The following is a 13,274-nucleotide window of genomic DNA, read 5'->3' as shown; positions in this document are numbered from 1 at the left end:
GAACTCAGAAGGATGGAAGGCTGAGTCAACCTTGAACCGGCTACCTGAAACCGACTTCCGTTGGGATCGAACTCAGGTCGTGAGCAGAGCTTTTGACTGCAGTACTGCAGCTTACCGCTCTGCGCCAATGGGCTCTTGGTGATAAATGGGCACGGTCAAAGTCAGAGAAGTGGGATTACAAAATCTATAGTACCTGCCACCATTATTTCTCTGTGAAATCACTGAGCATATCAGAAAAGTTCCATAGGGCTCGATTATGCTAACGTGTTCATTTTTGGGGGGTTTTTTGTTTGTTTGTTTGTTTGAAAAAGTTTTCTCCCTTTCTGCTGAGCCAGCACTCCTAGGCCAGATTATTTTAATGACTTAAATGGTTACTCCGCTCCCTCTGCAGATATCTCTTCTTGCTGTTGTTATTTTGCCGCAGACCGAGAGTTGCCGTGTCAGGCCTTTTAAAGCAATCGACTAAGCTCCTTTGCTCTTCGGGTCCTGTCAATAAAGTCCAACTGGGTTAATCTTGCTAAGGCCATTCCGCTGTATTCCGAAACGTTCGCTCGGAATGGGATCCTCTCCGCGGAAGCTTTTCCCAAGTGAAGAATTAATACATTTCCATCTCTCTAGTTTTGGTCTGATTAACTAACTGCCTTGGGCAAAAGCTATTTCTGAATTTTCCCAGGCTGAAAGTCAAAAGTGAATTTCACAATTAGCTGTCTTTCCCCTTAAGCCCTCAGAGAAGGAGAAGACAAAAATGGCTGTAGCGTTTCAACAAATTATTAAGTAGGACAGCCGTTTGAGAATCATTCTCCACGCCTGAGTGGCTTTCTCTGGCTTTAATCCACAGAAAAAGTTGTAGAGCCATACTGTGGGCTGGAGAATCCTGCCACATGGACCACTTTAGTCATGGCTTCCTGCCGCACATGTGTGAGATGGAGCAGTGGCTGGTGTACTGGGTTGCAGGGAGTAACCCATCTCATACCCCTTAGCGCATCTAAGAGAGACAGCATGGTGTAGTGGTTAAGAGCCGTGGTTTGGAGCGGTGGACTCTGATCTGGAGAACCGGGTTTGAGTCTCCACTCCTCCACATGAGCGGCGGACTCTAATCTGGTGAACAGTGTTGGTTTCCCCACTCCTACACGTGAAGCCAGCTGGGTGACCTTGGGCCATTCACACTCTCTCAGCCCCACCTACCTCACAGGGTGTCTGTTGTGGGGAGGGGAAGGGAAGGGGATTGTAAGCCGGTTTGGTTCTTCCTTAAGTGGTAGAGAAAGTCAGCATATAAAAACCAACTCTTCTTCTTCTAAATGGAGAGGGGCCACAAGGCTCTTGCTGGAGGTGGCGATGGAACTGCTGGACAAGCACACCTGGTGCTGGTTGCACATGAGGACATCGCTTGTCGGTGCTGAGTTTTAGTAGCTGTGCAGCTGCTGTAGATCAACACAAAGTTATGGTTGGGGTCTCAGTGTCTCCATAGCCACCTCCAGACCCCCTCCGGTATAAGGGCACTGTGGCCCACTGCTGTGGCGTTCAGTGGTATAGTGGTTAAAGAGCAGTGGACTCTTGTCTGGAGAACTGAGTTTGATTCCTCACTCCTCCACATGAGTGGCAGACTCTAAGCTGGTGAACCGGGTTGGTTTCTCCACTCCTCCACGTTGAGTCTGCTGGTTGACCTTGGGCCAGTCACAATTCTCTCCAAACTCTCTCAGCCCCACCTTCCTCACAAAGTGTCTGTTGTGGGAAGAGGAAGGGAAGGCGATTGTACTCTGGGCCAAGTACAATTGTCAGCAGTTGAACCTGCCTGTCATAGGCCTTTTATGCACAAGTTGTTTCCACTGGATATGCTGCTCTCTCGATGCACAGTATTTGCAGTCAAATTCTCAAATCACTCTGCACAGGGGCTTCCCCCCCCCCCCCAAAAAAAGAAATGAATTCCCCGAGTATTTGGGATTACTCGGAGTAAATTTCTGAATGCGCCAGTGAAAATGCAGAGCAAGGGGGGGTCACCAATGCCTGGGAAAAGGCACTTACAAGTGACCCCCCCGGCAAATACTGCTTTGTAATTGGCTGTAGTGTTTTTTTTTTAATACGTCCCCAGCCCTGTGGTGAGATTCTTTCATTTTAACTTAGCCGAGTAGCCCCTCCCCATCTGGGGGGGGCAAGAAAGAGGACGTTAAATGGAGACTGGAGAAATAAGCCGCTGCATAGGTTGTTTGTTATTATTCCAGCGTTATAGCATAGATAAAAAATATGGCTTTCATGCCTATCCTAAAGAGGATGCATATAAGAGTAGGGCGGCAAATCATCCCAACTCTGTTTGATCCTGCCGAGGTCAGAAACTGACACCCTCTCTGTGAAACTGACCAAATAAGCAGCCGAAAACTGTTCGATCTGGCCGAATCTGAAACTGACCAACACTTGCTGTGAAACAGACCAAATAAGCAGCCTCATCTTATTCCAGCATTTTCTTGCTAGCCCTGCATTCGCAAAAAAATAAATAAATAAAGATGGCTTCGAGGAGAGGGGAGGGATGATGGGGAAAGACAAGTAGGAGGGAGAAGCGACAATGGACGTGGGGAGAAAACCCGAATTGACAAGTATGCACAGGATCAGCTTTCGATTTGGGATCGAGGCAGACTTTAAACTTGGGCTAAAACAGCATCCAGAAAATGTGGGGGAAATACGAGGGGAGAGCGAGGCAACTTTTAAAGATCGGAGAAAACATGCACAATGATAAAGCCCTGAAATAGTCAGGGGGTGATGGCAACAGAAACAGCCCATGCATAAAAGGCCGTAATTTCAGTTATGCCATTTTCTCCCCTAAGGAACTACCTGAGTACAGTGATGCAAATCTATCTGCCCCTCCAAACCCTGCCATGTCTTTGTCTCCATGGGCACAAGGTTAGAAACAAGAATTGCATTTAGCATGGTCATCTCTGAGTAATTAGCACAAAAGCTGAACCGATTGGAGGGTTGGCTCTCTATTTGTAATAAAAATGCAGCTTGTTTAATAAATGTAAACCTGGGATAAAAACTATAATGGTGAAAGAGGACTCCATTTCTCCCAGCTGGATTTTTGATAGAAGGCCAAGGGTTTAATTCCAACGGTGTCCCCCTGCTTTGCATTGTCCGCTGGTCTTAATTTAATTCACGTGCATCAGCCTGCCATTGCCAGCACACCCTCAGCACGACCACTCTTTTGATGAAAACATCTGTTTTCGTTTTTATCTTGCAGAAAATTATGTCATAGCCACATACAAAAGGAACCCCTTGGATAAAGCCTTCAGAATACCCAGTGCTAACATGACCTCAAACTACCTGATCCACCAGTATTGGACAACGGTCAGTCACAGAGTCCCTGCCTTGCTGTATGATTTGTATCTGAGGTTAACCGGAAGGAAGCCAAGGTGAGGAACACTTCCGCGACGCCTTGTTACTCTGGCAGCTACTACAGGAGAACCGTTTCTTAGGGTAGATGAAATAAATGTAACTTGTCCAGGGGCTTTATTTTACATTATTTATTGTCTGCATTTCTTACTGAGATTCAAGGTGGATTGCACAGTGTAAATCAATGCAGTGACTCGGATGGGACATCCAATAAACAATGTAATTGGAGAGCCAGCATGGTGTGGTGGTTAAGAGCGGTGGTTTGGAGTGGTGGACTCTGATCTGGAGAACCGGGTTTGATTCCCCACTCCTCCACATGAGCGGCGGAGGCTAATCTGGTGAACTGGATTTGTTTCCCCACTCCTACACATGAAGCCAGCTGGGTGACCTTGGGCTAGTCACACTCTCTCAGCCTCACCTACCTCACAGGGTGTCTGTTGTGGGGAGAGGAAGGGAAGGTGATTGTAAGCCGGTTTGATTCTTCTTTAAGTGGTAGAGAAAGTCAGCATATAAAAACCAACTCTTCTTCTTCTACTACTATTGTAGAAATCTGAAACCAAGCAGAAATCTAAAACAAACCATAAGTATTAATATGACATGTTAAACAAATTCAGAAATTACAAAGTAGGATAATACAGGAACAGATAGGACTTACTATACACAGTAGTACAGTCCACAGCACCTGTCCCTTCATTAAACCATCTTTCCGAACAACTCCGTTATAGTATAGCCCTGTTACTGTTGTAAAAATGCCATCCTGAATCATTCAGTTTTGCATAGTTTGCGGAAAGCCAGGCGAGAGGGAGCTTTCTTGACTTCCTCATTTGGGCCAAACCGTAAGGTCGGGGCCACAACAGAGAATACACATGCACAGGCGGTTGTTGATCTTGCCATTAGCAGGGTGGCACCTGCCAAATGCTCTTCTCAGGTGAGAGAAGCTGTTGAGGTGGAGCATAGGGAGAGAGGCAGTCCCACAATTATGAAGGATCATGGCCATGAAGGGCTTTGTATGTGACTTCCGTCACCTTGCGTTGAACCCGTTAACTGGTGGGCAGGCAATGGAGTGACTGCAGAATGGGAGTAATATGTTGCCTTTCCTCCCCTGTTGCTGTTACTAAGTTCAGCACATTGAAGTTTGTAAGTGCCGAGTTCCAGTCCTGGGACCTCCAGAAAAGATAGAATGAATCTAACCTGTTAGGGTAAATGTTGTATGGTGTCATAACAGGGGTGTGTCTGTGTGTAGATTTAATTTATGTATTTGCAACATTTCTATGCTGCCTCTCCAGGAAATTCAACTTAGGCACTAGCCAGTCACTTATTGGGAAAGTTTGTACGTACCAAACTATTAAGCGTATAAACAGATCCAGATTAGCCATTGCTCCATTTGATTTGTCATCTCTGGATACTTAGTTTGATTTGTTGTCAAGATTATGAAGTCATGTGTGATTTATTGATTGGCTGCAAGATTGTGGTTGAAAAAAACTAGGGGGGACTTATCTATTTCAGCTTGGTTCAGTCCAGTTCCTAGATACCCGTGCTGAAGTCCCATTGATTTTAAAGGAACTGTATTTGTGGCTGTTGGTTGAGTTGAAGCCATTGGGCAAAATTCAGAGAGCTATGCTATGTTGGAATTGATTCCAACAATTTGCAATGCCAAGTGGAATGTTTTACTTTTCCCACAACAAACATCTCTGGGAAGAGCTCATTGGTTTGCTCTAAGGCATGAAGGGGCTGGTTTCCAAGAGAGACAAACAGAAGGCCTCTCTGAATCCATAGAACAAGTTGTATAAGCAGATTCTTTCAATGGGGGGGCATTGCTCCAAAAATGGTTTTTCAAATCCATGCACATGCAAGCGTCAGTATCTCTGGACTACCTTTTGACCTACAGTGGCCAGTCCCTTCCAAGAACAAAAAAGTTATCATACTTTTACATCCGTTGTAATCTCCATTTCATTTTCTAGAATGATGAAGATCTTCAATCGCCTGCACAGGACTATGACCCTGTTAGAATATTTTACCAGCCGTACTTGGGAATGGAGTTCAGACAATGTGAACATGTTGATGAATCAGCTGAACCCCAAAGACAAGAAAGTAAGCATCTCCTAAATCTCTTGCTGGCTCTCGTCAGAATAATTACTCCTGTCTGCAGCCTATGTAGCCAATCCCAGACCTTAAGAAAACAATTCTTATTTCTGTTTGGAATGCTGTCAAATTTTGTCATAAACAGAACTTGGCCCGGGTTCGGGGTAGGATGGATCAATTTCCAGAGGAAGCCCTTGCCAATATCTAATGGGTTCCAAGATAAATGCGTAAATTACATGTGAGACTATGCAGGGCTCAGGGCTTCTTATTCCATCCTTATTTTCTTTGCACATGGAACCCTTTTTTTGTTGTAAAAGGGCCAGGTTAGTGACCACAGGATTTTAGATGTCCCCATTCAAAACCTGAAACACTTGAACACTTAAACAAATAACATTTATTGAGAGGGGAGGGAAACAATAAAGTCAGACTGGGAGTGTGAAACAAAACAATGTGAATAGCCATTATATTAACCAGTCCCAAAGTCAGTGGGGAAAAGAGAAGGACGTCTCTTTAGTGGCTGGGTTCTGCCTCACAAACTGCCATCTGCCGTTCTGTGTCCCCGGCTGTTTCTTCTCTGGAAATTCTTCTTAAATTCCCCCACAACATCAGGAGGAAAACCCTCAGCTTCCCTTCTAGCTGAGTCTCCCTCTTGGAGTCCTCCCCTTCCTTCACTCCCTGTGTCTCCAGGCTAGCATTTCATAACTTTGCAAGTGAAACAAGGCAATACCTTTTCAACATAAATACAATTTCGTTGCAAGGCTTACACACTTGTTTGGAGGCCTGAGAAATCCATTGCCATTTTGGATTCAGTTTGTCTGTCAAAACAATCCGGACCAGAAGTGGGAAGTTCCATTCTTTCCCTAGTTTATCAGTGCCAGACTCCATGTCAGATTCCCTGGAGCTAACTGTTAGGCAGGCATCCGCACCCATGGCTGGATTTTTTTTCTTTCAATGATTAATATTTCTGGCATTTATGGTTGGGCCAACTAGCTAAATTTGTTGGGTGAAGGAATACAGTGTAGATGAGTCAGTTCTTCTCCCAGCATTCAGACTTCCTTGGCAGTGCCATCTCATGCTAGGTTTTTATTTTATTTTATTTGCCATCAAGTTGCAGCTGACTGTGGCAAATCCATAGGGTTTTCAGTGCAAGAGATTTTCAGAGGTGGCTTGCCATTGCCTGCTTCTGTGTCGCAACCCTGGACTTCCTTGGTGGTCTCCCATCCAATTACAAACCAGGGCTGACCCTATGTAGCTTCCGAGATCTGATGAGATCAGGCTAGCTTGGGCTACCCAGGACAGGGCCCTGCCACCATACAGGAAGAAAAACTTACAGCTTGTGCTGAACGCAGATGCTGAAGAATGTTTTATTGATTTCACATTTGTCTTTATGATTTAAATTTCCAGTCTGCCCCATGACAAATCCACCCTAGCAGGCAACAAGTGTGTTTTCAAAGGATTTTGCATGTGCTATTTCTGTGCACATGTGAGTATATGATTTTGAATGTCCAGGAAGTGCATTTTTATGTTAGTTGAAAGGTGAGCGAGAAGATGTGTTTACATCACCATTTCAACTTACAAGCAACAATTGGAATAAATTCAGAATCATGGGAGAGAGGTGGATCTCAGGTGGGAGTCCCTCTGTTTCAGGGCCACTCCCAAGAATGTCCAAATGGGATGCCAGCTATATCCCATGGGAAAGTGAGTTCCACTGTCTCAGGGCCACAACCAAGATGGAGCTGGCCACTGGTCATCACACAGTATCTGGTACCATCCCTGACAATCTTCCTTTTTCTCCCCCCCCTTCGATACCAGTTATACTGTTTTGACGTCCGTCAGCTGCATTGGTCTGAATACATTGAAAATTACTGCCTAGGAACAAAGAAGTATCTGCTGAATGAAGACATGGCTGGAATTCCTGCCGCAAAGCAACACTTAAGAAAGTAAGGCATGCAGGATGTTTTATATTGCTTGAGAAGTCCATGGTTGGAGACTTTTCACTACTATTTGGGAAGTGACTAGAGAGCATTCTTGTTCTGTACGGACAACTTAAGATGTATTTGTTGAGCAGGTAGTTTCAGAGGGTAGCCATGTTGGTCTGCAGTAGAACAGCTAGATTCAAGTCCAGCAGCACCTTAGAGACTAACAAGTTTTGGGGGGTACGCGCTTTCATTAAAGCTCCCTTCATCAGATACCAAGGGATGAAGGGAGCTTTGACTATCAAAAGCTCATGCCCTAAAAATCTTGGTCTCTACTAAGGTGCTACTGAACTTGAATTTAGCTGTTGAGTGGAGTTTTAAGAACATAAGGAAGGCCATGCTGGATCAGACCAAGGTCCATCAAGTCCAGCACTCTGTTCACACAGTGGTGTGCCTCTAGGAACAGGTGCCTCTAGGAAGCCCACAAACAAGACTACTGCAGCAGCACCTAATATAATAGGTATGCTCCTCTGATCCTGGAGAGAATAGGTATGCATTATGACTAGTAGCCATGAATACTCCTTTCCTCCATGTTGTCTAAAATAAAAATGAGCGTAGTTCCATCTTGATGTGAGTTATGGAGACGGGCCTAGAGCAGTGTCTTTCCTACATCAATGGAACCCTACCCAGATTTTCTTGTCTACCAAAGAATGCCTAGCATATCACCCACACCCCTGCAATGGGTAGGGGGGAGAATAGGTTGTCCGTCGCTACTGATCTTCTAATTGAGGACTCTCTGACAAACCTCTGAGGGCCCTCATGGTTTCCTAAAACCTTTTAAAGACTGCTGGTGGCAGTTAAACTGTAGTTAGATCACCATCCAGGGATAACCTTTGGTCCCTGAGACCTCAACAGATGAAAATTGCAGAGGAGCTGGAGGTTTCTTTGCAATTTCTGCTGCGTGCTGATCAAGAAGAAGGTGCCATAGAGCCACGTAGAATCCCCACTGTGCCACATCAGCTTGCTGGGGGACCTTGGGCCAGTCATCCACTCACAGCCTAATCTTCCTCACAGAGTTGTAGCGAGGATAAAACAGACAAGAATAGAACAATGTAAGCTCTTTGGGGAGAAAGGCAGGGTATCATTGAAGTAAATAAATAGATCTGGCACCTCAAGAAGGCAGATAGAGCAAAAGGAGGCATTGAGCATCCCAAGAAAGACAGGCCAAGTGTTACAGTGATGTGCATCTTGCAACCCAAGAAGGCAGGCATTGGCAAAAAAAAGCCATAAACACATTGGCCTTATTCAGATTACCGTTCTAAACTGGATGTCATCCGTTGTTGGCCCATCTTGGAATAAAGCGATACAAAGATGGGTGTTTATACAGCTCATTTGAATCCGTCTATGAGCCGTCTCTAAAATGCTTTGGCCAGTTTAAACAGCACTGCAATTGTTTTCCCGCCTTTTTTGCAGGTGCGTTCTTTTTCGTCTTTCCCCCCCGACTATAGCTACAACTCTATAGCGATATAATGCAAATCTCAGAACGTTAAAAAAAAAAAAGTCAGAAAACAACTCACCTGCAAAAAAGGCGGGAAAACAACCGCCGTCCTTCCCAAAGCGCTCCAGGCAGTTTAGAGTGATTCAGAGGCGAAAGGAAGAAGTGAAAATAGCTGAAAGCAGTTTTCATAAAAAACGCCTCAGCCTCGCTTTGCAAATGGGACACAAACTGCTTTGTCTGAACAGGTAAAAGAAATCCGTTAGCTGCCAGGAACCAAACCAGTTGTGTCTGAACTGACACCAAAAAAAACCATTAGCAACCTGCTGCTCAAACGGATGAATAGACCCATAGTCTCTCAGTCTGCCTAGTAAACGTCAGGATGTGACGTCACCCCATGGGTCGGGAATGACCCGGTGCTTGCACAGGGGACCTTTACCTTTTACTCTCAGTGAGAATGTATTCCACATAGGCAGCTAAAGTGAGTTATTGCTACTATAAAATCCAAAATCTGGGCTGCTGAGATAGTGCCAGTTATTTGAAGAAACGATGTGCAGATCAGTGTAAATCTGCTTGTTGGACAACGCCCCTGTCACTTGCATTATCTGGTAATTCACTCTTCCCCTGTGATGAGGCACCAAATACTGAGGATTAGTGGACTTTTGTGATTATTATCAGCTGTTGCTAACGTTTCAGTTTGGATGAGTCCTGACTATAATATTAATGAGCAGGGGTTGCATCCATACTGGAACGCCTGTGGCCCCAGAGGAATATTCCGTCCACTGGAGGAAAGCTCCTCTGCTGGGGTCCGCAGGACATTTTGGTTGGTTTGTTCGTTTTTTAATTCGTTCATATCCAAATTCACATCACCCGCTTAGCATGGCTCTTCTCGTACCACCCCCATCGCCACGCCCACATGATTTTCTGCATAACGGTGGCGTGATCTGAGATGGAACCATTAGGAATCGTGAGCCTAACTTACCCTGGCATGAAATGAGACCAGCCTCCCGCTTTCCGCCACAGAAGAATGCAGCTGATGTGCTGCCTGTAGGAACTGTGCTGCTTTGGAGGTAAAATGTTCATCTTCTCCTCTCTCTCTTCTGTTCCCATCAGGCTCAGGAACATTCAGTATGCGTTCAACACCACTCTGCTAGTGCTCATTTGGCGCATCTTCATTGCAAGGTCGCAAATGGCTCAGAACATCTGGTCTTTCGTGGTGAACCTTTGCTACAAGTTCCTGAGCTACTTCCGGGCTTCCAGCACCCTCAGGCATTGAAGACGCCTGCCCGGTTCCTGACAATGGAAGGGGTTCCCGGAAGGGTCTCCGTCTCTTCCAAACAACAACTGTGGGTGTTTGGGCTTGAAAGTCTCTTTTGACTTCAGCAGTACCTGACCTGCATCATGATACGGTCGTTGTTGGGTCATTGTTTATGTTTTATTTGGTTTTTTACTAATGCTTCAATGCGCCATCGTCTTCCCTTTAGGTCCACCAGGCTAATTTTCAAAGCCATAACCAAAGTTTTGAACACAGGTCTATTTTTCTCCCCAGCGAGGAGCTACAGATTACCAAAGCTGCTGTCTTTTACCTTCGGAGCCACCTAATATCTCCCCTCCTCCCCGCTCGACCCCAGTCTTGTTACTTATGTCCTAACTGAAACATGGGAAGGAGCAAGGAGCACAATAAAGCAAGAAATAACCGACAAAACTAACCACAGGTATTCCCCCTCCAAAAAAACCTCCTCATAATTGAATGGAGACAAATGAGGGTGACGTGTTTTGCTTTTGCAAACACGGTTCAAGGTTCTGCATCATTCAGACTCAAGTTGAAACAGAGGAAACAAAATCCACCGGCGATTGGGTTGGTTCTGTTTTTTGCCTTTTTCTTTTCCTGTAAAATTATGCCCCAGGCTGGATACTTTCATGTCCCTGTGCATGGACTGAAGTAAATTTTAAAGTGAACAGACGCAGAGAGCACAGTCTATACCAAAATCAGTTTTAAAGTCATTTCCTTCCCCCCACCACAAAGGAAATCATAGGAACTAAGATTCCAACCACCCCTTACAAAACTACCATTCCCAGAGTTCTCCGAAGATTCTCAAAACTCTGCATGGCGGCTTATTGTTGAGTTTTGAGAATATGGATGGGGAAAAAGTGCATCTAAAGAGTGGCAAATCCAATGCAAAACCTTCCATAGCCGCAGGCCATTTAATCATGGAAGGTTTTGCATTGGATTTGCCACTCTTTAGATGCACTTTTTCACCATCCATATTCTCAAAACTCAACAATAAGCCGCCATGCAGAGGTTTGAGAATTCAGATGGGGAAAATGTGCATCTATAGAGTGGCAAATCCAATGCAAAACCTTCCATGAATAAATGGATTCTTTGGCAGGAAGTCATGACAGTTCAGTGGTGTAAACTTGCTATGTTTATTATGTCGGTGTACAAACATATACAAACGATCTGTTTTAGGCCCCTGCCCTGCTCTGACTGTCTATTTAATATGCATCTAAGGTTCTTTGGACGCAGAGAGATTGCATTTCCCTTGAATTGATAATGATATTTTATTGCTGCTGAGGAAATGAGATTCTTTCCGTACCTTGAAGGGCCGTTCCGGTTTGGACAACCGTTACAGTCATCTATTGAATAAGACCTGTGGCACCACCGAGGATGACCAATGCATTCTCATCCTCCTGCTGCTTCCGAACTCTATTGCCATTGGCCTATACGGAGGAGAATTTGCTGAAATCTGATCTAGAGGAGCCTCAAAGGCCTCTACAAGAATGCCTGGAGAGCCAGCGTAGACCTGCGCACTGCACACTTTGCTGTTGCGACTAAAAACAACAGCCCTACTTCTTTTGTTTTAAAAAAATGTGCTGATATTAATATGTAAGGTTGCATCATTTCCCACCATTTCCCCTCTCAGGACTTGAAAGAGCCGTGCCCCCCCCCCCACCAAAGGTGCTGGTACTCAGTACCAGTGAGTGCCACCACCAGAAAAGCCCTGTGCTTCACTTAAATATCCTCTTGCTCCTTTAGGGCCATTGACTCATGGTGGGACACATGGCATTGTGTGTTTCCCTACTGAGGTTCGTTGGTTGTCCTCGAGAGGAGGTGCGAGGAAATGTGTAAAGATACTCTGTGTGACTTGGCATGTTAGAGGAGAAATGAATCAGCAATTTTTGGCTGCAGCCCAGCTTTGAGCAGATATTATCATTCCGGCCTAAGAGCTTAAATTGTGACCGAGGTATCCCTGCGCTTGGTTTTTAATCCCATTCATAAATTTGCCGATGACAATAAATGCAATTGATCTTCAGTGGGTGCAAGAGCTTGGCAGTGTAATGCATGTGAACTGGCAAATGGCCATCATTATAATTTGGGCTGACATGGGGTGGGTGGAGGGGTTCATTTCTCAAAAGCCGTTTATTGGTTGCCGTGATTGTCTCTCAAAAAGGGCAAAACCACCATTTGTCAGACAGCGACATCAGTGGGTGTGAAAACAAGTGGGCTTCTAAATTCGCCAACACATTTCAAACATAAATGTTCTTCCTAGAGAGAACAGGTCCTGTTCCCATGTTACAGTGAACGCACATACATCCTGCCTGAAGGAATGTACGTCTCTCTGTTCTCGTGGTCCTAATTGATCCTCCCAGCCAGAATTAGGGATAACGATGGGACCCAGCAAGGCCAAGGCACTTTGCCACCCAAACAGAGGCAGAAAATTCAGAAATCTTATTATTGCAAGCCTTGGAACAGTGAGTCAGGTGGTTTAGCATCATTACATACAGAACACAAAGGAATTCAGCATCGTAAAATAGGTGTCCTCTGACCAGGCAGGTGATACTGAAGGGCCTTTCCTCCTTTCCCGAGAAGGGTGATGGCTGATCAATGTATATACGCACTGTAGGTCCCCCATATGCATTTAAACATATGTCTTGATCTTTAAGTGGGATGTCTTGATCTTTAAAAATGTCTTGATCTTTAAGCGGGATCCTGTCCCCTGATTCCCTTCAATACTGTGCTTCCGTTACTATGATTTATATGCTATAGTCAGAGGCAGAATACTACCTGAATGCAAAATAGCATTTCATTCCAGGTATATTCAGGCGTCTTTCATAAAATGTTCTCATGATAGGAAAATCTATGTGTCTTTACATCAACAAAATGATTGACAGGGCTCACTCACTACAATAAATGGGGACACAATCGGCAGCCAAAGGGAAGATCAAAACAGATAAAAGGAGGTATTTTTTCACCAACGCATAGTTAAATTGTGGAACTCCCTGCCCCAGGATGTGGTGATGGCTGCCAGCTTGGAGGGCTTTAAGAGGGAGGTGGACATATTCATGGAGGAGAGGGGTATTCATGGCAGTTAGTTAGAATGGATACTAGTCATGCTGCATAC

At 45.0% G+C, this 13,274-nt stretch overlaps 1 protein-coding gene across 1 annotated transcript in view; it reads left to right on the top strand.

Moving 5' to 3' along the window:
- The window catches only part of FAR2 (fatty acyl-CoA reductase 2), a 41,767-nt gene extending 31,604 nt beyond the window's left edge, over positions 1-10,163 (top strand). Inside the window, exons 8-11 of the mRNA XM_056862966.1 lie at positions 3,227-3,398; positions 5,340-5,469; positions 7,273-7,400; positions 9,985-10,163. Of these exons, the coding sequence (XP_056718944.1) occupies positions 3,227-3,398; positions 5,340-5,469; positions 7,273-7,400; positions 9,985-10,147 (593 nt within the window). The 3' untranslated portion in view covers positions 10,148-10,163. The remainder of the gene's footprint in view (positions 1-3,226; positions 3,399-5,339; positions 5,470-7,272; positions 7,401-9,984) is intronic.
- Positions 10,164-13,274: the final 3,111 nt, after the last annotated feature.

Source organism: Euleptes europaea, chromosome 17 (assembly GCF_029931775.1).
Source record: "Euleptes europaea isolate rEulEur1 chromosome 17, rEulEur1.hap1, whole genome shotgun sequence".
NCBI classification, from domain to species: domain Eukaryota; kingdom Metazoa; phylum Chordata; class Lepidosauria; order Squamata; family Sphaerodactylidae; genus Euleptes; species Euleptes europaea.
This window is presented reverse-complemented; position numbering and strand designations above follow the sequence as displayed.